This window comes from Cinclus cinclus, chromosome 7 (genome assembly GCF_963662255.1).
Source record: "Cinclus cinclus chromosome 7, bCinCin1.1, whole genome shotgun sequence".
NCBI lineage: Eukaryota > Metazoa > Chordata > Aves > Passeriformes > Cinclidae > Cinclus > Cinclus cinclus.
The window spans coordinates 33,590,097-33,617,066 of NC_085052.1; the positions used below are offsets into that span (position 1 = coordinate 33,590,097).

The 26,970-nt window shown below is 49.4% G+C and overlaps 1 protein-coding gene across 1 annotated transcript in view; it reads left to right on the plus strand.

The window, feature by feature from the left end:
• CDH23 (cadherin related 23) overlaps positions 1–26,970 on the plus strand; it is a 167,843-nt gene that overhangs the window by 54,021 nt on the left and 86,852 nt on the right. Inside the window, exons 6-8 of the mRNA XM_062496854.1 lie at positions 8,380–8,574; positions 11,719–11,847; positions 17,660–17,738. Coding sequence (XP_062352838.1) covers positions 8,380–8,574; positions 11,719–11,847; positions 17,660–17,738 — 403 coding nt within the window. The remainder of the gene's footprint in view (positions 1–8,379; positions 8,575–11,718; positions 11,848–17,659; positions 17,739–26,970) is intronic.

The window sequence follows — 26,970 nt, forward strand, 5'->3', positions numbered from 1 at the left end:
TGGCTGGTAGTGGTAAATCACTCTTGGTGGTTTGACTTTGCTACTGAATTCTGATGTTGAGGGGAGGGACGGTGGAAAATCCCCCTGCATTCTGTAATCCCCCTGCCTTTGCTTCCCTAAACAAAAGCAGCCACTGCAGAAAGGCAGACCTTGACTGTGGCCACCTGGACGCACCTGATCCATGTCCACCATCTCCAGGAAGATGAGAGCCAAAGGGGTGCTGGGCCATCTGCCGTGGGTGCCCTTGCAGAGAGGGAGGTTGCTCCAAAGGCCTTTTTCCAGCAGGAAAATCACACCAGCAGGAGACACCCGTGCTGCTGAAGCCAGGGGCTCTCTGACTCACAGGTTTTCACATTCTTGGCGCTCATGTCTGACTTTCAAATGTCTCCTTAGACCATCTTGGCTTCCCATCTGCTGTCTCCAGAACTGGGAGTGACCCACCAGCAGCCGAGGAGGGAAGCACAGACTGCCTCCCAGCCTTTGCCCTGGCCCTGCCTGCTCCTTGCAGGCTGGATATGCAGAATGGGAGAGAAATGTGGCTTTTGTGACAAAATTTGGCTGCGGATGCTGAGTTAGTGGAGCGGTGATTGCGTCACCACCCTTTTCTTCTGCCCCCTCCCAGAGCAGTGGGAAGCTGCTGGCTTTGGCCAATTGGAACTGGGTGATCTTTAAGGTCCTTCCCTACCCAACCCCCAAACCATTTCGGGATTACATGATTCTTCTCCCAGCTCTTGGGGGTGCTGTGCCATGGATCAGACGCCGTGTTGGCAAGGGCAGGGTTATATTTGGTGGCCAGCGGGGGATCTCCGGACTGGAAAAAGCAAGGCAGGTTTATCCCACGGGATACCAGAGTATCTTCCGCTCTGCGTGGCTGCTTGTCCTATGCCTGCTGAGTGCCATTGTCCTGCCAGCATGGCAAGTTCCCCTGTGGGCTGGGTGGTTGTGATGTCCCTTCCTCCAGCACCGTACCTTGGGTTGTGTCTGCAGTGAACAACGAGCTTGCTCAGCTCCAAGTGTGGTTAACCAGCAGCTAATTCCTCTCCAGCTCCTACAAACATCCATTCCAGCTGTGTTTATGGTGTTTTCAAAAGCCCCTCAATTGAATTATAGCTCTGCGGTGGCCGTTTGCCAGTGTCACCCGATAATGAGGGAGGTCACTTAATAGAGATAGCAACAGGAGGTACATATTAATGAGAGCTGATTGAAAGGTGGAGTGGATTTCCACCCAAAAAAAAAAAATTGTAAAAAGAGAAATTATCAGGTTTTAAAATCAAACTTAGAAATTGGAAATTGCCTGGCTCGGACGAGCAGTAATGCAATTAATAAATGTAATTAAAAGTGCAATTGAGAACACGGGAATTGGAAGTCTGTGCACATCTGAGCGTTCTGAGCTGGCACGTGAGCGAGGGACCTGCTCTGGCAGCTGGATCGTTCCCAGGATGGAGCATGGGGAGAGAAACCAAAACGTGGGGCTGGTTTCTTCCTCTCAGCAGGGGCTGGCACTCGCCGTGACTCTGCTTCTGCAGTTATTTCCTGCAGAAACGAGACTTGGGCAGGAATAGGTGACTTAAAGCAGCCTAGGATGAGAGAGACAGGGTCCCAGCTGTGTTAGGAGCGTACTTGGAATGCACGTCAGCTCTGTTCCACAGCACCCCGAGATGCCCTGCCTTCAAGGCAAGAGGCACTGAGCCCTCCTTCCCACCTGCAATGATTGGGGATCGGCAGGATTTGCCGGGAGCCCAGGGATGTCTGAGCTCAGGCTTTCAGCAGAGCGCAAAGCTCCTTTCGTCCGCCCCACTGCGCGGTGCAGAGGGAAAAGAGCCGCCAGGAGCGGCAGCAGGGAATTATTTCGGAGTAATAGGTTGACCTAAGCATCTCCTGATGGGGCAGCAGGAATGGGGCTGGCAGGGCTGTGGAGATCAGAGCTGCCCCCTGCTCGTGCCCGTGGCCGTGTGCCCCCCAGTCCGTTTGTGTCGCCTCATCTCCCCGACCTTCCGACAGCTGCTCGGCCAGATTGCCTGCCATTTTTCCACATTATTTGCGTGGCTACAGTATGCATCGGCATCCTAATCATCCCCACCAGCTTCTGCCGGGTGACTTTGCCCTGGGAGGTCAGATGGAGGTCCTCTACATGGCCAGCCACTGGAGAGGGGCAGCTGGCATGGACGGATGAGCCCCAAATAAACCAAAATATTCATTTCTTGTGCCCAGCCTTCTTGTCAGAAGGTTGTCATGGTTTAACCCCAGCTTGGCAGCTCAGAGCCATACAGTGTGTTGGAAAAGTGGATGCATTGAAGGGAGTATGTGGAAAATGAAGTCCCAGATCGCTGCTTCATCTCCCACCTTTGCTTCTCTCCCACCCTGACCTGGCTGTAAACAAGTCAGCTCTCCATATTCCCCCTCTCAGCCCTTTGCCCACAGGGCTCCTGATGTCAGGCCGCTTGGATAAGACTGATGGACCAAGGCACGTCTGGGGTGCTGGTGGCCCGTGAAATGGTTTTGCTGTGGTGGGTAACTCTCAAAGGCACCGTGCAAATCTGCTCCCTGAGCAGGGCAAGGGACTTAATGCTGTGGGAGCAGGTGCCTCAGGAAAGAGGATGGGAGCTGGCTTTTCTGCAAAAAAAAAACCCTTTTTTTTTTTGTTAGTCCTGTGTGAAAGGAGAGCCTTTTCACAAGAATCATTTCAGTTGGATCTAAGATCATCGAGCTGAAGCACTAACCCAGAACTGCCAGGTTACACAGCAGTGTCCCCAGGTGCCACAGCCACACATCTTTTAAATCCCTCCAGGGGCAGTGACTCCATCATGTCCTTTTTGGTAGGAGAGGGCCACAAAGCTGGCTTCTGGAGGAAGCTGCTGGAAGTTTCCACAATGTCCAGCAGAGCCCATCCCTGCTGGCTCTGAAGATGGACATGCTGCTGGCCAAGGCTGCGCCAGTTAGAGACATTGGTAGTGCCTCTGTGATAACAGATTTAAGAAGAAAATCAAAATAAAATTGGGGTGCAGTGTAAATTCCAGACAGAGAAGAGAAGGAGGTGAGAACATGTGAGGGAAACAACGTGGAGACACCAGGGGCAGTGGAAAAGGAGGGGTAGGAGGTGCTCCAGGTGCCAGAGCCGAGATTCCTCTGTAGGCTGTGGTGGGGACCATGTCAAACCATGACACCTTTCCATGAAAAACATTTTCCTGCTATTCAATCTAAACCTCCCCTGGCATAGCTTGAGAGGAACATTTGGTGGCAGACAAGAGGAGGTGGTGCTCTAACTTTTTTCAGGTGCCCCTCATGTTCAGCTGCAGCCACGTAACCTGCCAGGTTGGACACATCGTGGAATAGTTTGGGTTGGAAGAGGCCTTAAAGGCCATCTGGTTCCAACCCCCTGCTATGGACAGGGATGCTCTCCACTATCCCAGGTTGCTCACATTGTGACCCCAGAGAGGGCATCTCCTCTAGATTGTCATCTACCTTGTATTGCTACATTGCGTCAGAACAGCATCCACCCAAAATTTTAGCACTAATCCTTATTATAGCAGAGTTCATAATAAGATATTAAAGATCACCAGTGTGGCCAGAGAGTGAGGTGCAAATATTTTAAAAAGTCCTTTTTTTGGTAACCTCTTCTTTAGCCTTAATTGCCCTTCTTCAGAGAACGTTGCACAAGGCTTTGGTGTCCCAGCTGTCAGGGTTAGCAGGGCACATCTGTGTCTGGTAGCTCCTGCTGAGGTCACACGAGAGGTGACAGCCCAGGGCAGCTGTTTGTTGTGATGGGCTGTGCTTGGGCCATCCCACCACAGCTTTGGGATGGAAACACAACTCCCTGGGAGGACAGCAGGAAGATGGAGCTGTGGGGTCCAGCAGTGGGACAAGAAGCAAAAATTGATGCACAGAAAGTTCCACAAGGAAGAGCTCGGGCAGCCACCAAGCACTGGGACAGATTGTCCAGAGAGGGTGTGAAGTGTCCCTCTCTGGGGATATCCCAGGTACCTCTGGACACAGTCCTGTGCCATGTCCCTGCTAGAGCAGGGACCTGAACCCTGCTGCAGTCGGTCTCATCCTGTGACCCTGGGATAATTTGTGATCACTCACCTCTGCACTGCTCAGAGAGAGGCAAGGTCTTGGTCTCTCCTCTTCCACCCCTTGTGCAGCAACATTTTTCCACGTTTGAACAGGGATTTTATTCCTTATTTTAACACAAGCCTGTCCTTGCTGCTGGGGATCCACTGGAACAGAGCAGTTTCCTTATGATTAAGAGTTAGGGGCTCCTGCATTACTGTTCAGTATTTCTTTTTGGACCATCCCTCCCCCCACAAAAAACAACTTCTTCTTAACAGTTTGAACTTTTCTTACTAATTTATTGCAAAATAAGAGAAGCACAAACAGCATCACCACTAAGCACCCCAGAGCCCTTTAATTCCTGGAGCTGCTCTGGGGGGACCTGGGTGCTGGAGCTGCTCCTGCTGAGCTGCCAGGTGAAGGATGGGATGCTGGAGACAGGTCAGGAGCAGGTCCCATCCCATTTGCCCTCCTCCTCCTCCTCCCCAACAGGCAGCATCTGTCTGCATGCTTATTTTTAATCTCACATCTGCTGGCATCGTAACAAAGATTTAATGACATGACACAGTTTTGTCACCAGTTCTTTTTTTCTGTAGTGAATGAAGCCTCCATCACAGGCTGCTGCAGGGAGCTGAAAGCTTTAAAAAATGACAGAATCTGGTGACTCGTGTAGAGAGCTCACCTGCTTGCCACGAGCACCTGTAGGTTGTTGTCTGCCTGGACAAAAAGAAATGATAGATTTTGTTATTTTTGCCTCTTGGTGAGATAAGCATAACCACGATTAGTCTTTGTTAATGAAGAAAAACCACGAAGGCTATGCAGAGGAGTCCTATAAATTAACCAGATGCTGGAAAGGCAGAAACATGGTCCAGCATGGGGCTTTCCAAAGGTATCTCCCTGGTCTGTGTCCTCTGCTTGGTATTTACCATCAAACACAAGCCCCAGGCTCTTCTGTTTATCCAGATGTTTAGCTTTATTGTTTAAACGATGGGCCACAGCTTCAGAGAAATAAAGACATCCGCTTCCTGCTGAGGAATAGCTCGAGCCTGTTTGACCCAGAAATGGCAAGAGGATTTTAATGACATACTTTTAATGCTTTTTAAGGCAGATGGCCTGAAATTCCACTGAGTCCTGACTGTGCCTGCCTGGACATGAGCACTGATGAGACGTTTTCCCTGGAAGACTCTTGACATGGGATATCTGCACCCTCCAGCTGGTTTTGCTGGTTTGGGGGGGGAATGTTTTTTGGCTTTGTTTTTTTTTTTTTTTTTTTTTAACTTGAATTTGAGCTGTGATAAAAAAAAGATGCATTACCCAGAGCACTCCTTATGGGTCTGCATCCTCTCTCCTGTGAGCTGTTGGGAATAAGGTAGGGAATGTGGGAATATGCTTGGTAGGGAAATATTCACATTGACCTGTGCATTTTGGACAGTATCAGTGATTTCCCTCTCTGCATCCATGCTGCTCTGCTTCCTGTAACACTCTTCCTATTGCCTGGAAGCCCTTCTGCTCCCCTCCTAAATTCACTTGGCTGTGCTTGGCTCGTGGACCCACGCCCTAGAGTCCCTCACAGCCCCTCAGATGTTTTAGCTGTTGATGTCCATGACTGATTCCCAGAGCCAGATCTTTGTCCAGAAGTGATGCCCTGCTTGTAAGGCTCTCGCTGCCTTGGCCAACCAAGGGAGCTGGTGAGTAAAGCTGTAAAACAAGGATAAAGCCATGGAAGTCACCCGGTGGTGTCTGCAGGGTCTGGAGCTGACAGCACCCAAGCTGGTGACCTCCATGTCCCCTCCAGGCAGCTTCTCCTTTGGAAGGACGAGGAGATGAACTCCCTTCAAAGCCTGCTTTGGGGCTATTGTATGGAGCACAATGCGGGGGGAATCAAGCTCTCCTCTCTCACAGCCAGCCGAGAGCAGCCCCGTAATCACGGGTGACCAGAGCGGATTTGCATGTTAAAAGCAGCGGCTAGGGGCACTTAAAAAGGAGAGGAAAACATATTCACCAAGGCCAGCTTTATCCTTATGAATATTATTATTATTCCCAGGGCAATGTAGCCTGGACCCTTCAGTGCAACCCTGAATCTGCTCTTGCTCTGCCTCTGCCCGTGAATGGTTAATTTGTGATGCTCTGTGTGGTGACATTGGTACCCCAGTGGCTCTGGGAAGGAAGTGGGGTTGTTGGAACATGTGGAGTGAGGTGGTGGAAGCAGTGCCCTGCCAGCAGCAATAGGAGGGCTGTGGGATGCTCTGGAGCTGTGATGGCTTGGGGGAGCCCAAAAGAGGGGCAGGGGAGATGCTCTAGCCTTGTCTGAGAAGGTGTTCTAGGAGCAAACACCCACCACAGCCTCTCATGAAGGGCTTCTTCACCCAATACATCCCCCCCAGCTGACAAAATCCTGGCTCCAGAGCAGTTTAAATGCCCAAGCCAGGAGTAAGGCGTGGAGTGCATGACACAAAGTCAAGGGTTTACACAGCAGCAGGGCAGAGCTGGGTTAAGCCTTCCAGAAAATGAGCAGCTGTAAGGCAAAGGGCAGCAAAATTCCCAGACAGATGGGCTGAGGAGGATGTGGTGTCTCCATTGCTAGAAGGCTTTTGGGATGGCAATGATTTAGGGGGACGGGTTTCTCTCCTGAGGTCCCTTCCAGCTATATATTTTATGCTTTTGTGACTGCTGATCACTAAAAAAACTGGACGGTGCTTTAAAAAATAATCCTCGGGCCGTGCCCTGCAAGGCTTTCTAGAGCAGCTTGATTTAGAGGAAGGGGGAAAAAAAGGAAAGGAAATAGAAAACCTACGTGGGAGCTGCAACCTCTCACACCTTGGCAGAAGTGATGCTGATGTGATGTAAGGGAAGTGGAAATTTGCTGGAGTCCGAGGAGTTTGGGTGTTGGTGTCCCTGCAATGCCACGTGCCTGGAGACAAGGGCAGGGGCTGTGAGGGATGTGTGTGGGATGAGTGTCCTGAGCCTGGCTTCATCAGCTTGACTTGCAGAGTGTGCCCTGGGTTCCCTGCTCTGTTGTACCAAATCCTGCCACCTGCCTCGAGGGCAAATTTCTGCTGGCCTCAGCCTTAACTGGGAAAATTGGGATTCTTTGGCTCTTTGCTGGTGCCATCACCCAGTATTAAGCTGGTTAAATAAGATTCCCTAGTGTGGAGCTCTGTTTTCCTGAATTTTCTAGTAGAGGTGTTGACTGGGACAACCTTTGGTTTACTGCAAGACCTGTGGCTCCCAAAAATATCTGAAACAGGCTCAGTTTGCTTCGCAGCTTTGGCCAGGGATTTTCTTGGAAGCGCGCCCCGTCTTCTAAGGTCTGCCTCTCCTCAAGCATCCTTTCCATCCTCTCAGCACTTCAGGATACTTCTCTGTAAGCTGAGGGCGAATAATTTAATACAGAAGGAGTTAACAATAAAACACAGAGAACTGGGGAGAGGTTTTCAGGAATAATCCGTATTATCCCATGGCCAGCCGCCGTCAGGTCTCGCTTCTGACCTTTGCCGTGTCCCCTTCTAAGGTTTAGCTCCTTGCCAACCCTTTTGGTCATGTCACAGGTAGAGGGACGTGCCCAGGGTGTACCTGGAGCCCTGGCAGAGCCTTTTCTCAGTGGCAGTCTGTGCTCGTGCCTTCAGGGACAGACAAGAATATGCATTTTAAGATTTGCATAGGAACATGCAGCTGTTCCACCAAAAATGGATAATTGTTCTCCCCGCTGCGAAGTTAAACAATAAGAAGTGCCAAACTGCACTTGCCATTGCTGATTTTGTGCACTCAGCTGCATATTTTATGCATGTAGATTAGTTCCAGATTTATGACGATGGAGCTGTTCATGCCTGCGTTAGTCGGGCCAGGTTGTAGTTGCTGTGGAAACTACAACTTTGACTTTTGCGTGAAGTTCTGTGCTGCATTTAATGCTTTTTTGTTTTTGTTTTCAATTCCCCCTCATTTTTTTAAAGCTTTCCTGTATTTAATACTTCATGGTGAAAACACTGAGGGAGTCATCGTCAAAAATAAAAATGCCTTTGGGCAAAAACGAAGTTTAAGCAAAGAGAGCAATTTTTCTGGAAAGTTGGGATGTCTGTAAAAAATAAGGGTTTGTGACAGAGTGCCGTCTTGACCACAGCTGTATAACTATTATAAGTGTGTAACAACTATTATAGGCCCTGCAATACTATAATAAAGAACACAGCTGTGCAACTTATAAATGTTGTGAAAACACAGGACTGAAGTTGCTGGGTCTCTGGATATCACTCCTGGTGGGAAGAGGAAATTGCTGGTGTATTTTTGATGTGAAAATGGTGCACTGTGTTACCCAGATTCATTTTTTGTCCCCAGAATACCCCCGTGGGCACTCCAATTTTCATCGTGAACGCCACAGACCCGGACCAGGGGGCAGGAGGCAGCGTGCTTTACTCCTTCCAGCCCCCTTCCAACTTCTTTGCCATCGACAGTGGCCGTGGCATCGTGTCAGTGATCCGGGAGCTGGACTACGAAGTCACTCAGGCCTACCAGCTCCAGGTGAACGCCACGGTGAGTCTTACCCTGCCTGCAGCTGTTTTGTTGTCTGGGGTTTATTTTATTGCCCTGCTCTGGAAAATCTCCTTTTGGGCTTCTGCAGGTAGGGGCCCAGGTGCTGGGTGGTGAGTCCATGTACAGAGCATACAGACCATTCACAGAATCATGGAATGGTATGGTTCAGGCACCTTAAAGACCATCCCATTCCAAACACCTGCCATGGATCCCTGCTAGACCAGGTTGGCGCAAGCCCCATCCTGCTGGGCCTGGAACACTTCCAGGGTTGGAACTACATCCACAACTTCCCTGGGCAACCTGTGCCAGTGTCTCACCATCCTCTGAGTGAAGAATATCTTTATATTGGTATATTGAACCCTCCAGACTCATTCCTTGTACACTGTGGTTTATTACAAGTGGATTCACCTCTCTTAAGTTCAGACACCAAGAGTTAAAATTTTGGTGGACAGAGGAGAAACCAGGATCTCAATTATAATCAGTGCCATCACACTGGCAGGAGACCCCTGGGAGATGTGTCCAGCATAGCAAATTCATGTCCCATGTGAATGGGTGCTCAGTCCAGAGAGCTGGAGAATGTGGAGGAGCACACAGGCTGGAGCTCTGACTCCTTCCCCACCTCACACGAAACAGAGGAAGGTGAGATTCAGACCTACAATGCATCCATGCTCAGGAGAGGAGGGGGGGGAACCCCCTCTGCCCCTTCCAGGCAGCTGGCTGGAGCTCTTGAAGCATGTGATTTAATTAAGATCATTGTCTTGACGCAGAGCCACAAATGTCAGGAGGACACGCAGGGCTGCGCTTCGCTCTTCACAGCGCCGAGCCCAGACACTCATGGGCTGCAGGGCAAGCAGCACAGCCTTTCAGCCCGAGCCCTGCATGTTCCAGGCTGTGGAATTTTCTCCAAAAAACTTGGTTTTTTGTTGTTGCTGTTGGTTGGGGTTTTTTTGGTTTTTTTATTTTGAAGCATACCTCATTTTATTTTTAATACTCCAGTGGGAAGAGGGCCTCTCTGTCTGTTGCTTCCTTGCTGGTGTCTGTCACTGACACGCTTTCCTGGGATGTGTTACTGAACCGTCTAGCAGGTTGGAAAATGGGAGACCAAACACTGTCCCTGGTGGATATGTAACTTTCTTCCAGGATTCTGATTTCCTCAGGGATGCAATGCTGTCAGCTTGGTCCATCCAGCTCCGTCTGGCCCGGTATCGCAGCAAAGATAAAATGGGGGCGGATCTGGTACTTCATAGAATCCCAGAATGGTTTGGGTTGGAAGGGGCTGTAGAGCCCAGTTCATCCCAACCCTCTGCCCTGGGCAGAGACACCTTCCACTATCCCAGGTTGCTCCAAGCCCTGTCCAGCCTGGCCTTGGACACTTCCAGGCATGAGGCAGCCACAGCTTCTCTGGACACCCTGTTACTTGTTCAATACACTCCTGGCATCCAGTAATTTCCAGCTTTGGGAATCCAAGGACTTAAATGATTTCTCTGGATAGCAGCTGTGGGAATATCTCCTCAGCTTGATCAGTGCTAGTAATTCCTAGAAGAAAAGTGATGCCAAACACCAGGGCAAAGCTGTACCAGGAAAGAAAGATGAGAGTCACACCAGTGTAGCAGGAGCTGGAAGGGCCAATGAAGAATTTTGCCTGCCTGACAAACAGTTTGCACAGTCCAGAGTGGGAAATGGGGTGATGGTGAGTTCAGGGTGGCTGCAGGGATTGCTGAGGAGCAGGGGACCAAGGCGGGAGTTGTTCCCTCCCAGGGATGAAGGCAGCAGGCACAGAAAGAGGCTGGAAAGGACAGCAGGAGAGACAGTCCAGTGAGGAAACTGGAAGCACGCTCACTTTTTCAGTGCTATCTGTGATTCCTTAAACAAAATTTAAGAGGTGAAGGGGAGGGGAAGGAACATTATCTGAAGAAACAAAGGACTTTAACCTGATGGCACAAACAGCAGAGTCAGAATAAGCATCCACCCAGGCCACAGACACTGAGCCCTGCAGGTGAAGAGGATAATGTACAAGCTGAGCTGTTGAATAGAGCTTAAATTAACATTAATCTTCTGGCAATCAGTCTTTGCCTGTGCTCAGAGCTGCTTTGGAGGAGTGTGTGGTAAGCTCTGATGGTCACCTTCCAGCACAGTGCCTGACTGGGGGTAAGGAGACATTGATTCCCTTCCTTCCGCATGCTCTCCTTACTCCTGCCCTTAGCAAAGGGCTGGGGGCGCTGGGGTCACTCTTGAGCACCCATGGGACAAGGCTCCAGCAAGAAAACCAGTGGCAGCAGGAGAAGTTTGTGGCAGTGCCTACTGCTGTGGCAGTGGCTGCTGAAGAAGGGTCATGCTTGCAGAAGAGCCCAAGGCTCTGTCCTGGGGGGATGTGATGGAGTGAAAGGGAGGTGATCATGGAATCATGGAACGGTTCAGGTGGGACGGGACATTTAAAGACCATTTAGTCCAACCCTCTGCCGTGGGGTGCTCCAAACCCTGTCCAGCCTGGCCTGGACACTTCCAGGGATCCAGGGTCAGCCACAGCTTCCCTGGGCAAACTCACCACCCTGCCAGCCAGGAGTTTCTTCCTAATGCATGATCTAACCCTGCCTTCTTTCAGTTTAAAGCCACTTCCCCTTGTCCTGTCCCTCCATGCCCTTGTCCCAAGTCCCTCTCCAGCTCCCTTCAGGTACTGGAAGGGGCTCTGAGGTCTCCCAGAGCCTCCTCTTCAGCTGACAGAGCCCAAACTGCATTAAGGCATCAAGAGTGTGGGTATGAGAGAGGCTGCTGGCACCCACCCCTGGGTCTGACCATGCAGAGATGCCTTAGGCTGTGTCTGCATTAGGAAGGAATTTGCATTTTGAAGTAGATGTTGAACAGCATTGCTGCATTTTCATTCAAAATGTGATGAAAACTAAATTGGTGTTGGCTTCATTTGAAAGGGCTGATGCTGCAATGAAATGCATATTGTATTTCAGCTTAGAGGGAGGTGCAGTGGACAATAATTCCAGCAGGTAGCTCGAAAAAAGAGATGATTACCTCCACTACTCAGAAATCCTGTGCCAACTACAACTGCAAGAGACTTAGTGCTGCTGAATAATCCTGTTTTTCTGATAGAAATCCTTTCTCTCCCCTTCCCTGCCCCTTCTTTTTTTTTCCAAGGACCAAGATAAAAACAAGCCTCTGTCTACTCTGGCCAACCTGGCAATCACCATCACAGACGTGCAGGACATGGACCCCATCTTCATCAACCTGCCCTACAGCACCAACATCTACGAGAACTCGCCTCCGGTAAGGGCTGTGCTTCGTGGGGTTCTCCTTCTGAAACAGCACATTTCCAGCCAGATCCAAAATATTCAGCCCCTTTTTAAAACAGGCAGCTTGAGCATGGACCCCAAATAAAGTGTTTTCTTGAGGGTTTTTTCCTTAAATTCTACAAAGGCTTTGTGTTGTCATCCCATCTCCTCCCCACGGTCTATCTGCATGCCATTTCCAGTAGGGAACTTGAAGGGAAAAATTTAAATGTTCCTGAAATGAGGCAGTTTTGAAAATGCCAGAATCATCAGCCATTTCAGCACTTTGAGTCTTTTCCCCCCAGGTTTTGCCAAATTGATCCAATCATTTTAGTTCTTCTGAAATTCGGTTTGTCAGCAAACTCGTTGTTTGTGGGGAAAAAAAAGTCTCCCAGTCTCTGAATACAGCAGGGATGAGGTTTGTTTTTTTCCCCCCACAGATGTCAGGGAGCATGGAGGGCAGCTTTGGCTTTGGGAGCTGTTTGCTCTGCTCCCACCAAGGGCTTTAATCCGAGCACCAGCCCTTCTCTGCAGCATCCACAGCTGTGCATCCCATCACTTTGTCCACAGGGAAATATTTTTGTGTGTGGAAGGAAAAACCTGCCTTTAAAATCACGGCATGGTGGGCACCCACACCACATGTGCATCCCATAACTTGTCTGGCATCCTGGATCCCAAATCCCTAGTGGCTCAGTTCAGAGGGAGAGGGAACTCCATTGTGCTTCAGTTTATGGCCTTTTATTCACTTTGGAGAAAAGTCTTGACATGTAGAGTGCTGGATCAATAGGGTTGAGTCCCAAATCCCATGGTGGCACAGCACATTACCTGTCTGATGGCCCAGAGGTGGCCAAACAAAAACAACTTATTCATAAATTACTTACAAGGTAAAAGTTTTGTTGATATTGAGGAGTGTCTCTGGGATGGACACAGTGAGCTGCAGGGAAATAAAAACCCACAAATTAGATCACACTTAACTAGGAGGAAAAAAGCTTTAGGTGAAATGAGAGGAATGGAAGTGCCATAAATATTAGAAATTGTAGACTGCATCACCTCGGTGGAGTGAAAGGGAATGTCTTCCAAATAATGATATATATTAAGGGTCAAAGATCCCTTTGTGTCAATGTATGCAGCAAAGTTATTCCTGGAATATTCTGTTCGCAGTCAGCAGAGCAGCAAATAACCACTGTGTAACGTGATGCAGAAAAAGGAGGAAGGAATTCCCACCAGGTTTAGAGATTTTAATTTGTCTTGGGCACGTGCAACATCTCCAAAAGCACTGAGGCATCTGAGATGGGTAGGTGCCACCAGAGGCATGGTGAAGAGGAAGACTGCTGGAGGTGGGGACTGCTTTGAGTGGCGTCACCCTCTGGTTTGGACCCAAATTCTCAGCCTTCCTGGGAGAAATTCCACTCCTGAAACAAGGATGTGATTTGCTTTGGCAGGCTTGGGGTTTAACACAGAGTCATTTGGTTGGAAAAGACCTCAAAGTTCATCAAGTCCAGCCATTAATTATGTGCATTTTTTTATCTGCCAGTGTAAATCTTCTCATCAGCTCTGCCCTAGCCCCCTGAGCAGAGCCATGTGTAGAGTGAATGTGTTGGTTACCACAATGATCACCACGAATTTGGGCTTGGCCAGCTCAAACCAAGCTTGCAGGTCAAACCAAGAGGCTGAGGTGCATTTTTGGATGATGTTTAACCTGACGTGTGACTCAGCAGGTTGAAATGTGCTCAAGGCATCTCATCCCAGCCCTAAACCCATGGAGCCGCTGCTCTGTCTCTCTTCCTTCTTTTTATCTGTGGTGCACAGCATGTCTGTGTTCCCCTATCAATGTATCAGGAGAGAATACCTCATCTAAAGTGTATACGTTACCTAATAAAATCCTTCTTATTCGGGATTATTGCATCAAATTTTAATTTCCTCACTCGAGTAACAGCATGTCAGCCAGCCCGTCAGCGGAGAGCCGATAGAAGGTAAAAAGAGTGGATAAACTGCAGCAAATTACCACAAACAGATCTCTATCAGCCCTTTGACTGGAATTGACTGGAATTAAGAAGTGAGAAATGGGATTTTTTTTGCCGTGGCAGCTTTCTGAAGCACTCACCCCCCTCCCCACCCCTCTCCTCCTGCTGCAACACTGCGCAGCACTTCGCCTTTCAAGTCCCTAATCCTGTAAGAGAAGAAGAAGAAGAAGAAGAAAAAGAGGTGGAGGGGCATGAGAGGGGAGAGAAGTGCAGTTGTAGTTCTTATTTCTCTCAGGCCCGGATCTGGGAGCATAATTGAGCAGCGTTTTGGGCAGGTGCTTATTGTGACTCTGAGAATAAAGCAATTTCTTATCGGGCAGAGGAAGAGGACACAGCAGGCAGGACTCTGCTGTCCCTGGAGGTGTTGCATCTTCCTTCTTGATATTGTTTATCATCCCAGCACGGCTCAGACATCTCTCCTAGGGCACCCAAGTGCGCCTGCAGCTGTGGCAAAGCTCCGAGGCGTGTTTTTCATCCTCAAGAAGGTTTTTGGGTGTTTTTGGGAGGCTGGGTGGCGTGGTTGATGCTGAACGTCATGGAAAGGAAGGGTTGTCCAAGCACTGGCACAGGCTGCCAGGGTAGTAGTGGAGTCACCATTCCTGAAGGGATTTCAAAGACATGTGGATGCGGCACTTGGGGACATGGTGGCCTTGGCAGTGCTGGGGGAATGGTTGGACTGGATGATCTCAGGAGGCTTTTCCAACCTGAATGACTCTGTGATTCCATGTCCTCCAGACAAGCTGGTAGGGGCTGGAGGAGAGGAGTCATTTCCCCTGGCAGAGCTGCTGATGGGTGAGTCTCTGCTTCTGCACCTGGGCCGGTGCACGGTGCAGGCAGTGCTGCAACTTCACTTTGTGGGTGCAGGAGGAGGAACCCTCTCTCCAGGAGACAGGCTGAGGGCTGTGAAGGTATGCTGCATCCTACAGCGAAGGCAGGACTGGAGCCAAACCCCACTGGCACATGGCCCCAAAAACAGCAGTTGTCTTTCCTCTCAGTAGAATGGTACAGATACATGTCAAACATCATTAAAACAGTTTTAATTCTTCAGCACCATCCCCCTCCTCTTCAGAAACTCATTGAGTTGAAGAAATAATGTAGAATCAGTGCTGGTTTTGCCCTAGAGTCTCAATAGCTCTGAGTTAATTCTTTCTTACAATATTTCCAGCCCATCAGTGTGAACACTTTATTAAAAGCTCAGGGTTTTATTAAAAAAGGATTGATTTACCCCTGCCCCTCTTCAAAAAACCCTCAGATTTTGTTTGGATAATGTGCCATTCTTTATTTTCTTTGTCTTTTTTTAAGCACAGGCTTTCCCAGATTATTACTTTTCTAAACCTTCTTCCTTCTCCCCCAGGGAGGGAAGAATTACTCTCTTCTCTCTGTGCCCACCAGCCGAGCCCTCTCCTCTCAGCCACTGCTGTCTGCAGCAGGCAGGCAAGGTGTGACTTGCTTTAAAAGAAAAGTCAGGGATTTTTGGGAGTTTCTAAGAGCTGCAGGGTGTCTTGCCACAGATTGTGCCCCGTGACACTTTTCCAGCCCCTTTCCTGGGAGGTTCAAGATTGGTCCCAAACACTGTGGAAGCTCGGGAAGGGTTCGCCCAAAGGAATTGGAAGAGTCTTGTGGAGGACCTGTCAGGAAGCATGGAAGCTAGGTGGGATGTGAAGGATCTTGCCGTGGTTCCAGGAGATGGTATCCGTGGGTGGCAGGGAGCCCAGCAGCACTCCAACATGTTCCTTGGACACCGATGGAACGTGGCTCATCCGCAGGAGGTGCTTGTGGAGCAGGAGGAGAAACACAGGAGGCTGCAAGGAGAAATGGAAGGGAACCCCAATGCCAAAACCCAGTAGCAGGATGTCATCACCACGGGACTGCCAAGGGCAGAGGGTGAACCTCAGCACGGTCCCTCATGGTCCCTGTGATCAAATGTCTGGATAATTCCTTTCCTGTGGGCATCTCCGTGGCACGTACTGCTGAGATATCCGAGTGAGATTCCTCCTCCACCCTCCCAAACTTCCCCTGCTGCCACATCCATGCTCATCCTTTTATCTCTCCCTCCAGCCCTTCCCGTTGGCTCCTCCAGGAGGGGCCTCTCCCGCAGATAAAGCTGCTCCATTGCTATTCTCCAGCCTTCCCTCTTCAGGAGGCTATTCCCATTCCTTGTCACACAGACCCGGTGCCTTCACCCTCTGCCCCTTCCACTGGGGAGCTGCAGCTGTGCCAGGGAGGGAAGGGGGCTCTTATCTGTCCCGTGGGGACAGGAGATTAAAGATTGCATCGAGTTTGATTCCGCTGAATGTGAGTGTAATGTATAATACAACACATTATATGTAACAGCACATATAATGCAATTTATAGTATGTAATACAATTAAGTACATACATATATAGTATGAAGTATAATACATTATAATTTAAGCAAAACTGTGGTGGCACAGAGCACACTGAAATGCATCACCCTCTTTTTTCCCTCCACTTTGCTCTGCCCTCCTTTCCACATCCTCTGCTCCCGCTTTCCCACCTGCTCCTTCCCCATTTCTGCAGTGTTTTTTCTCTCTCTCTGCTCTTGGGAAAGCACAGTTATTGTCAGTAATTTAGAGGCTATCCGGGTTGCTGCTGAGCCTCACCAGCCGAGTGCTGCTCAGAGGCCAGTGACCTGGGATTTATGGCTAATGTTCTCAGTTAATAACATGGATTTACTTAAGGAGTCCATTGAAATGCCCTCAGAGATCAGGGAATGGGCAGCCTGCCTAGCCCTGGGAGCTTTATGGCCAGCAGAGGCATTGAGCCCACAGGGACACGGATCTGGAAGCCAGGGAAGGCGGCGAGTCCCTGCTTTCCACCGGTGATGTTTCTGCCACAGCTTTCCCCTTGGCCTTCAAATGATGGATTGGGGGGCAAGCACGAGGCTGCCGACCTGCTCTGCTCCCTCGTTAGATATGCAAATGCCTCTGCTGACATTTCCTTTGAGGGGGGAAAAAAAATTAAAAAATTTGCTGCTTTCCTCACTGTTAATAAGCCAATGAAAACAAGAACAGCTGAGTTGTAAATTTTTTCACACTACATTAATTATGGGCATGTGCATGTGTTGGTATTCACAGGGGCTCACTGCACTGCGGTGGGGGAAGTTGACTTATGGAACGGGACATTTTTATTTCAAGAGCTAAACAAGAATTTTGGGTCCCTCTCATGTTCTTCTTATCAGTTTTGGGGGACTCTTGGATCTTTCTGCTGGGCTTTAGGAACAATGCATCCTGCAGGATGGAGGATGAGGTGGTTGAGCTGGCAGTTGCAGAAGCTCCTGCTCATGGGCAATCGCTGCTTCTCAGCATCTGTCCAGCCTTCCTCTTCCTCCTCTTCCTCCTCGAGGGTCTCAGTTAAAATCTCTGCAGTTCACTTAGTTGTGCAGCTGGATGCCAATGGTCAGTGTGAGCAGCCCTCATTGCTTGGGGTGCCTCATTTGAGGAACACAGTGGTAGCAGAGGACAGGTTGAAACTGGGAAGTCAGTGGCTGATTAAACTGGTGTAGTGACCAAACTGAAGGTCATGGTCGTGGAATGCCCTCAGCGTTCCCAGCTCCCAGCTCCAGCTGGGTTAGCAGAGTTCTGCAGCTCACACCTGAGCGAGGAGCAGTGAGCCTGAACTGCTCCAAGGGCAGGCAGGGGGACTTCTCCATGGCCTGCCATGTCCCAGGACAGGTTATCCCTCAGCACCTGGCCCACAGTGAGAGGGGCAGGTCGTTGTGGCAGCCCTAGCAGTGCTGTGACACCTGTCCCCTGTCCCTCCCCAGGGTACCACAGTGCGAATGATAACAGCCATCGACCAGGACAAGGGACGTCCCCGGGGCATCGGCTACACCATCGTCTCGGGTGAGTCCTGTGGGGCACGGAGGATGGGTGGGTGGGTGGGTGGGTGGGTGGATGGATGGATGGATGGATGGATGGATGGATGGATAGATGGTATCCTAGTTTGAAAGACAGGTGTTTGCTAAGGAAAGCAGAAGCCTCCTTTTGAACTGAAAAATGTGATCCCTCCTCCCTACAAATTATTATAATTTTGGAATTAAGGGAGCTCTCAGGCAAAGAGATGGGGATAGAAATAACAGTTCTGTACTAGTATACCTAACAAGACAAACAAGAACAACAACAGCTATGAAATTACCCACAAACAGAACAGTAACTCAGTCCCAGTCCCTTTCTGGCTGCAGGCACCTTTTCCCTGAGCTGCAGTTCCCGGTGCTGGGGGCGGGCGGGTCCCGCAGAGCTGCAGGAGGGCTGGGGGTGGTGACAGCGCTGTCCCGGGGGAGAGAGAGATGGAGAGAGCCCTCCGCTCACAGTGTGGGTCCTGGTGCTCAGCAGAGTGCTGGATGGTGGCAGGTTACAGTGAGAAGGCAGCAGGGCAGGCTCTGACAGCAGTGAGGATGGCTCCTGGCGCTGGGATGGCAGGGATGGGGCTGAGGCAGAGATCGTCCTTCTCGTCCGAACTCCGGGGGGGAAATGGGGCCGAGCCAGAGCCTTCCGCTTCCTCTTATGGATGTTTGGATATCAAGGGGTTTCCCTCTTCTCTCCCCTTCCCCTTGCCACCAGGGCCCAGTCAACAGGTATCTTATAGCATAACAATGGGGAAAATTCCACAGAGGGAAAAGGGAAATAACCAACCCCCAACAGATGGATGGATGGATGGATGAAAGGATGAAAGGATGGATGGATGGATGGATGGATGGATGGATGGATGGATGGATGGATGGAGTGGATAGCCCTGCAATCAGTCTTTGTACATCCCATCCCTGGGAAATCATGGAGTAGAACAGATAGAATGATTTAGGATGGAAGGGACCTTAAAGGTGATTGTTCCCTACCACGGGCAGGGACACCTTCCACACCATCCTACAGTAGGCTGCTCCAAGCAAATTTGACAATATCTCATGTTGAAACCTTTCATTCCTAATGATGAGCCACAAACAGCTTGGCTTCACGCAGCACCACCAAAGGGATTTTCTGTTCCAGGAGGGAATGGGGCTGAGTATGGACTGAATGGCTCCTGGTGGTTTTTGTGGTGTTTTCCAAAAGTTTCAGAAGATACGATGCAAGGACTGGGCCTGTGAAGGTGCAGAGCTAGAGAACTAAGGTTAATTAAAGAAAGTCTTAATTAAAGCCTTTCTGCCTTCTGACAGGCACATGGATTGAACCTGAGTCTGGCTCTGAAGCCTGGGAACTGAAGGCTGGGAAGGTGTTTCCTTATGGAAACGCCAGTTTTGAGGCTTGGGCATGTATAATTTAAGATGCCTTGAGCTCAGCAATCTCTGCTATACCCCAGCAGACTTTGATGCTCTCAGGGCTGCACTCAAATGCTGCTTTGGTGAGGACAGACAGGCTGCTCAAGGTGACCCAGGAGTGAGGGACCAGCTTGGTGGGTGTGGGTTGTAACCCTCTTCCTGGCATCACTTTTGGGGAGGTTTCTTCCCAGCAAGAAATGGTGGCAGTGCCTCCCCTCCCTCCTGTGCCACATGCTCCGGGTGCTGCCTCCACGGGTAGGAATAATTTCCCAGTTTCTTTTCCTTAAAGCCCAGCCATTTCAAACCCTCTTTTAATCAGCCTCAAGGGTCAAGGTGATTTCACCCTGACTTTTAAGTCCACTGATCCTGACTGCAAGTATCCAGCCTTTGAAGATGCGAGGATTATTTATTCCTCTAATTCCCTCTGCAATTTATCTGAGAGATTCTTCCAGATTGTGGGAAAATCAGCTGGCCCAGGTGCAGCAGGGACTGTGTTCTGCCTGATACGGGACCTTTTTCACTGGAGATTGGACTGAAACATCAATCTAATTTTGCAGAGGCTGCTGAATTGGTGAGGATGGTAAAGTAGCTGTCAGCCTGGCCATCCTGGATGGGCAGTGGAATGGCGGAAGGGGAATCAGGACACTCTGGGATCCATGTGGAACATGGAGAGACCTGCAGGCAGATCACTGCACACAGCCTTGCATCTGCTTGAGTATGCCAAGACCTTAACCCTTGCCTGCAGTCCTGCCTGGTGGGGGCAGCTCTCCTAACAAAGGATCCAGCAGAACATATCAAAAGAGTGATTAAGCTTCTTTGCACTATTATTTTTTTCCCTAAACGTGAGAGTTACGAAGTGTTTTCCTAAGTGGCCAGGAATCTTTCTCCTGTCGTCACCAGGGTCTCATGGAGAAGGGGTTGGATGGGAATGATCAGCCTGTGGACAGAGCTGATGTTAGTTTCTGATGTCTGAGAGTCCAGACACAGGACTGGCATCTAATGCGTTTCCAAAATCCTGCTCACCAAAGGCAAGCTGTTTTCTTTTTTTGGCAGGCAGGTAAAGCCTAATTAATTTCTCATTATCCTCAATCACGATGGTAAAGGTCAGTGAGCAGATTTTTGTGCCTGAGCTGGAAAATCTTTATGGCAATTTTGCATTGAAAAAAAAGAAAAAAAAGAAAAAAAAGAAAGCCTAACATATGGGAATGGGGAAGCAAATTAAATTAGAAACCGACCGTAAGCAAAAGTGAAAGTGGCTGTTGGAAGTATTAATTTAACCTGGCTCTTCAGCTCCCTTCCAGGAGGGGAGGTAGCAGTGATGCTGCTCCTATTCCCCTACAGGGATGGGTGATGCCTTTTCCCAGCTCTCAGAGTTTTTTGGGCACAGGGTTAGCATGTGGCTGGTCTGATTTTGCCTTTTCTTGGCTGGTTTATACAGCAGTAGAGAGCTGAGAAGCAACCTGGCCGTTCATCACACCTTTGGTGTTAATGCCTGAAGTGTTGGTGTGTGATTTGGAGGTGGGGTTTAAAAATTAATTTGGAATTGTCACTGTCCTGTTCAGCTCCATCCCTCAGGCAGCCACGTCTGGGGATGTACTGCAGCAGCTCTTATTTATACAGCTATCTCCAGCACAAGGTTCTCCCATGACAGGAACACAATAAAACTAAAAGATTAACCATAACCACATAAAATAAGACTTGAGATCTGACTTTATGCCTCCAGCTTACAAAGCTGGTAAGGCTGAGATGATGGAGGAGCATTGGTGTAGCTGTGCCATGGCTTTGGCTACTTGTCCTGCCTGCACTGGGAGTCATTTCCATATCTAATAGGGGAAAAGCCATTGGGCTGTTTCTGCCCCTTCCTTCCCATCAGAGTGTTTTAACCCCAGGAAAATGTACTTTTTTCACTTCACACTTTACAGGGAGCGGGCCCACTGCCCAGCTGAAAAAGAAATCCCAACTGAGAGCTCACAATTCAAGCCCCTCGTGCCAACAGGCTGGCCAGTGCTCCAAAGGGTGTTCCTGCTGCTTTTCCCGTGGCCAGAGCCCTGTGAAAGCTCTCCCTCCCCAGCTGCAGTGACAGGTTGGAGATGCTCAGCCGCTGAGGTCAGGACTCTGTTTGAAGGACAGATAATTAATCCGGCAAAGTAATCCACAGCTCCTTTTTGGCAGATTTATGGAGATAGCCTCTGTACTGGGGACTCTGCCTCACCATCTTTCATTTCCCAGGCAAAGCAAGTGACTTGTTGTATAACACGACCTGTTCTAGATAAGGCTTTTCATTTAGGGGAACTCTTCGGGCTAACAGAGATTGATTTTCTCGGCAGAAACCGGGAGGGCCCTGGCATTTTGGGCAGGATCAGCCCTGCAGACGGCAGTGTGTTTTCACATTTGCTGCCTCTGCACATTGTCTGGGGTAGGGGAATCCTCTGGCTCTTCCAGGGAAGGATTTTTAGCCTGAGTTAAACAGCAGTTTAATTAATAGGAAGGAGGATACTTTGGCCTGCGAGGTCCTCTTAGGAAAATGTATTGACTCACGTGTTGCTTGCTTAGCAGTAAACTTTGGGCTTCATTTGTTTCCAGGATAGTCAGGTGGCTTGGAGTCTTCTGGCAGGAGGATGTGAAGGTGACCTGTGCTGCTTGGGCAGGCACTGAAGGGTTAAGCCAGGGGAAAGGGTCCTGCATGTCAGTCTGGCACATTTCACGTGCGGTGATGGATGGGCAGTGGGAGATTGCACAAGGGCAATCCATGCGTCCTTCCTGGAGTTTGGAAAGTCCTTCAGGAGAGAGGGAAGTGAGATTTTGTTCCTTAGGGCTATTCACAAACCCTTAGGGTGCGGTTCTTCCCCCCCTGTCCCCCTCCAAGTGGATTGTTTTATGGGTTTATGAGTATCTGGCAAAGCCTCTCTTCCTTAAACTGATGCATCCCGAGGGGAAACATGAATTAAAAATCATTATTTGCACAATGCAAAATAAGTGTGAGTTACAAAAGTGAAAAGAATTGTTCTCCACCTTCTGGGTTTCCTGCTTAGGAGTCAAATGTCATATATATAAGTTTTTATATCTATATGGGTAAAAAGCCAGTGCAGTAGCTCTCAGAACATGTTTCCCGTCCATTGCCTTCCGTAGGAAAGTGCAGCATGAATCCTTGAGGAAAGGTCAAGCGGCCAAAGAGGTCTCCAAGCCCTCAGCTGCCGACATCCCCCTCCATAGCCTGACCTGGCTTAATAAAGAAGGCAGAGCAGAGCACACCTTTTCCCTAAAATCCTTAAACCAGGCATCAGGGAGAACCCTTGGAAGTGGGGATCTGCTCATTTTGCTATTCCCTACCTCTCTCCAACTTTTTCCCACATTGGAGGCGCTGGGTGAGCTACTGGAGCGTTGGAGCCCTCATAAATTCCCCCTGCTGGGAGGGCCTTCCTGTGTGATTTAGAGGCAGCCATCACAGCAGAACATTTCTGTAGGAGGACACGCTGATGGGTGGAAAAGTGCCTCACACTGAGCTATCCATCACAAGTTGTTCTTTCCCACCCTGCCAATGCAAGGGGATGAGGCAGCACAAAGCAAAGATGGTGGCTGCAGTCACAGGCCCTCTTTCCTTGGCTCAGTTGCTCTCCACCTTCCTCCATGCTGTTGGCATCTGGCTTTGGCTCCCTGGCAATCCAGGAGTCATTGGAAAAGAGATATGACTGGGATAATGGTTTGCATGGCAGGTGGTTCCCCCAGCGAATGGCCCTTGGTAATTAAAACTATACATTCCCTTTTATGAGTAAATAGGAAACAAAAGCATCTCTTCTGTTTAATTTCTGTGACTTCCTGTACTTAACTTCTTGGGATTTCAATGTGTATTCAAGGCTGAGCAACCTTGTCCAGTGGAAGGGGTCCCAGCTCATGGCAGGGGCTTGGAATGGGATGATCTCTAAGGTCGTTTCCAATCCAAACCAGTCTGGGATTCAAGGTTAACAACCAATGGAGAACGATGAACCTGGACCATGTTGTGCCTAGCAAAACAAAAAAGGTAGTGAGATAGTTTCATTGGAGGAATTTCAGAAAGCTGTGGAGCCTGGAGATGTGAGATTTATGACAAACAGCCCATTTCAGATGATGTGGGGGAATGATGGTTGTGGTCCAAGACTCAGAATCCTTTTGTGTGAAGAATTACACTCAGAGCAGAAACTCTGCGGGTTCTGTTCTCCTCTCTGGTACTTGGCCACAGCTCCCAGGAAATTTGGGGTGGGGGGATTGCACCTTGGGTGATAAATACCTCCTTTTATTTCCTTATACTGTACATTCCGTTCTAAAAAAGAGAACTGAGAGAACATTTGATGTGAGCTCCTTTTGTGGCTCTGCAAGATCAGGAGTTCTGCTGGTCGTGCTGGAATGGACAAATCCTTTGGGAAAGATACTAAAAAGGCCTGTTTGCAAAGCAGGCATGTGAGAAGGAGCTCTGGCACACAGCTTTGGGCTCAGATCTGTTATCCCAGAGAGCTGCATCTTCCCAGAAGAGCAGCAAACCAAAGTCCTGAGCAGGAGAAGGGGGGCACTGTTTTTACACAGCACCTCGATTTCCCGGAAAACTCAGGTCGTAATAACCTCTTTTCCTTTGAAAATTACTTGTTGCCTTTGAATTTAAGCACGGGGGGCAAGGTCCCTGCCCTGGCAGTGCTTCCCTGCCTGCAGCCTGGGGGTGGAAACTCAAGGTGAAGAGCATCGAGGTGCTCACTGGCAGCTGATGGACTATTTATACGCTAATAACTGTGTCTGTTGCTGACTCCATGAACCACATCCAACAGCATCTATTTCGGTGCCGAGGAGCCCTGACGGAGCACATTTTGATTAATAAATTATCTGGAGCAAGGTGTGTGATGGGTTCCCCTTTCACATCTCATGAAAGTCACCTGCTCCAAGTTCAGCGGCGGCTTCCCCACGTGAGCAGCCCTTCCTGTGGAGGGGGGTGGGAAAATTATCCTGTCCTGGGAAAACAGCTTGCCCTGACTGACAGGTAGCTCTTCGCTAGAGCAGCATCTCTCCCTCCAAGGGATTTGGACAGCACTCAAAGGCTAAAGGGGTAGGGAGGAAGGAGGAGATGTTGATGTTGTTTTTCCCCCCTCCCTTTTTTTTCCTTTTTCTCCCCACCCCCCTTTCTCTGGGTTTGAGCCAGTACTTTTAACAGCCTTTTAAAACTGAGAGCTTGGCTGAGGGCAATTAAACATTATGACTCTCATCTATAAAACCCCTCGTTATAGCAGTGTTCCTCCAAAATGATGCCTATGCCACCATCCGTTCCTCAATGAGCTTGGAAAAACACCCTGAATGGGCTCCTGTGATCCATCCCAGTGATCCCAACGCTGCCTGCCTTCCCAGGCCCTGGCTGGCTGCTGCTGTCCCTGTACCTGCACATAGACAGATGGATGGGAAACTTCTCCTCCTTCTTGACCCATGTCACAACAAAAAGCTGAGTTTGTAGGTCCTGTTCCTTGCCAGGTGGGAGCAAAAAGTCTGCCAGAAGTAGATTCATACTGCTGTCCCAAAGTTCTCATTTTTTTTTCTTGTTGTCATTCTCCCCATTTCCTCTGTCTTTCTGATATTTAAAGTGTTTTCTGCCTCATTTTCCTTCTCTCTGACCCCCATTTTGCTGCTCAGCCTTTCCTTTCCCATCCTTCAATTTCTGCCACATCCCTGCATGTACCTCTGGTCTCTCCAGAGAGGGGAAAGACAAAATCGGCTTATGTTCCTCCACCTTAATTTTTTTCCCCTTGTTCCCAGGAAAGTGAAGGCACATGAAGATGGTCAGAGAGATTTTGGCAAGTAAAATGTTTCAGGAAATGGGCATTGATCAGCAGTGTGAGTGCTTCAGCAGGGATCACTGGTCAGAGCAGTGAGGAAGTGGTGGTTGGAGAGGTATTGGAGGATAAATTTGCAAATTTGCAAAGCCAGGAATTCTCTGCTAGTAGAAAGGAACATGGGATGAGTATTTGATGGTGATGGAGAGGCTGAGCTGGAGGAAAGCCTCTGGTGTGCAGCCTGGGAGGCCTTTGGGTCCCCAATTTAGTTGCCCATCCTTCAAAAAGTGACTGTGGTCAAATATGACATGTGTCACCATCTTTAGGACACAGAACACAGTGCTGTGTTTAGTTGAAATTCCTACCCTGTTGACCTAATTCCACTAAATTCCATTGTTCCCGTGTTTTATTACACTTTGAATTAGGGGGAGGTGACCCCGAGGCATAAACTTTGCCATGGCAGCCTGGTGTCCTGGAGCATTTCAATGCCTTGCAGGACAGTCCAATCCATCTCGTGGGGTGTCCTTCAAAGCTGGGATTAGAAGAAGTTTCCTAAGGAGTCAGCCATAAATTACAGCACAAAAATGGGAAGGCAGAGTGGGAAGAGGAGAAGGCTGGAGATCTTCATTTACAACAGCAAAAGAAAAAAAGAAGGGAAAGGGGAAAAAAAAGGAAAAAGGAACCTGCAAGGCTGTTGTTAATATTTTAAGTAGCCTGGCACCAGCTCATTAAGCTGGTGAGCTGTGACTCTGGCATTTGGGATGGAGAGAAGTGGGGAGCAAGGACAGGAATGAGAGGAATTCAGCCCAGGAAGAAGAGAGAACAGCTCAGTAATGGGGACAAAGGTGTCAAGGCACTTAGGGCTCTAGGAGAGAGAGGAGAGGCCAGGTGGCTCCTGGGGTGGGAGGGAGGGGATGGCAGGACCTGGGGGCTTTGACCATCCCAAGAAAGGTGCAGCTGTGATCAAACAGAGGTTGGAAGGGAGCAAGGTGGATGCTGAGCGATGGGAAACAACTTTCCATGGCAGTAGATCTGTCTTGCAGTTCCCTTCCAGGGAAATGACAAATGCTGTGTGTGTTTTCGTTCATGCTGAGACGTATTGAGGAGACAGGATTTATTTTTTACTTCCTTCTGACTGGGATGACTGGAACGTACCTGCAGGGTTTCCTGGCTCCTGTCTGCATCTGGGGTTTCTGCATGCCTTGAGATGCTGATGATGGGAGCTGTGTGGGTGACCATATGTCTGGATATAACTTCCTTGGTCATCACTAATTCAGCAGCCTGCTCTGCTTTTGTGTCAGGCTGGTGTCAGGCTGGTGTCAGGTGTCCCAGGCTCCACACACCAACTGCTTGCTTTTGTCTGGCTCACAGGGAGAGCACCTGGAGCTGTCACAAGCACATTCCCGAGCAGGACATTGTCCTTTTAGTGTCTGCTGGCCATGACACCCGAACATGTTGTCTTAATCCTCTCTGGGTGTCTAATTCCAGAGGGGGATTCAAGCTGGGGACGGGGTGGGATGGGATGGGATGGGATGGGATGGGATGGGATGGGATGGGATGGGATGGGATGGGATGGGATGGGATGGTCAGTGGAGGCAGCCTAGCTCTCTGGCTGGTTGCTTGCACGTAGGGACAGGCACAGGGGCCAAATTTGGCTCCAGTAGAGGAAAACCAGGCAGCTGCACAGGGTCAACACATATGGCAAGAGCATAAAAGCAGGGCAAGTGCCTACATTATTCTGCTGATACTTTCACTGGCTTCAAATACATCCAGCTAAGAAATTCCTGGGCTGTGTGAGGCTTCTCTATTACTTCATAGAATTTTTTTTCTTTCTTTAAGCTCTGCAACCTCTCTTTGAATACATGTGGACTTGTATGCCCCTCAGCACCCTCTGACAAGAGGCCCCACAGCTAAACCACTGCCTGTTATGTGGAGAATTCCTCCTGAGCTTGCTCTGTCTGTGTCTCCCTGTGATTATCCTGGACTGATGTCCCTTAACTCCCCTATTTTAGCAGAGAGGCCATGCCCATGCCAGGAACACAG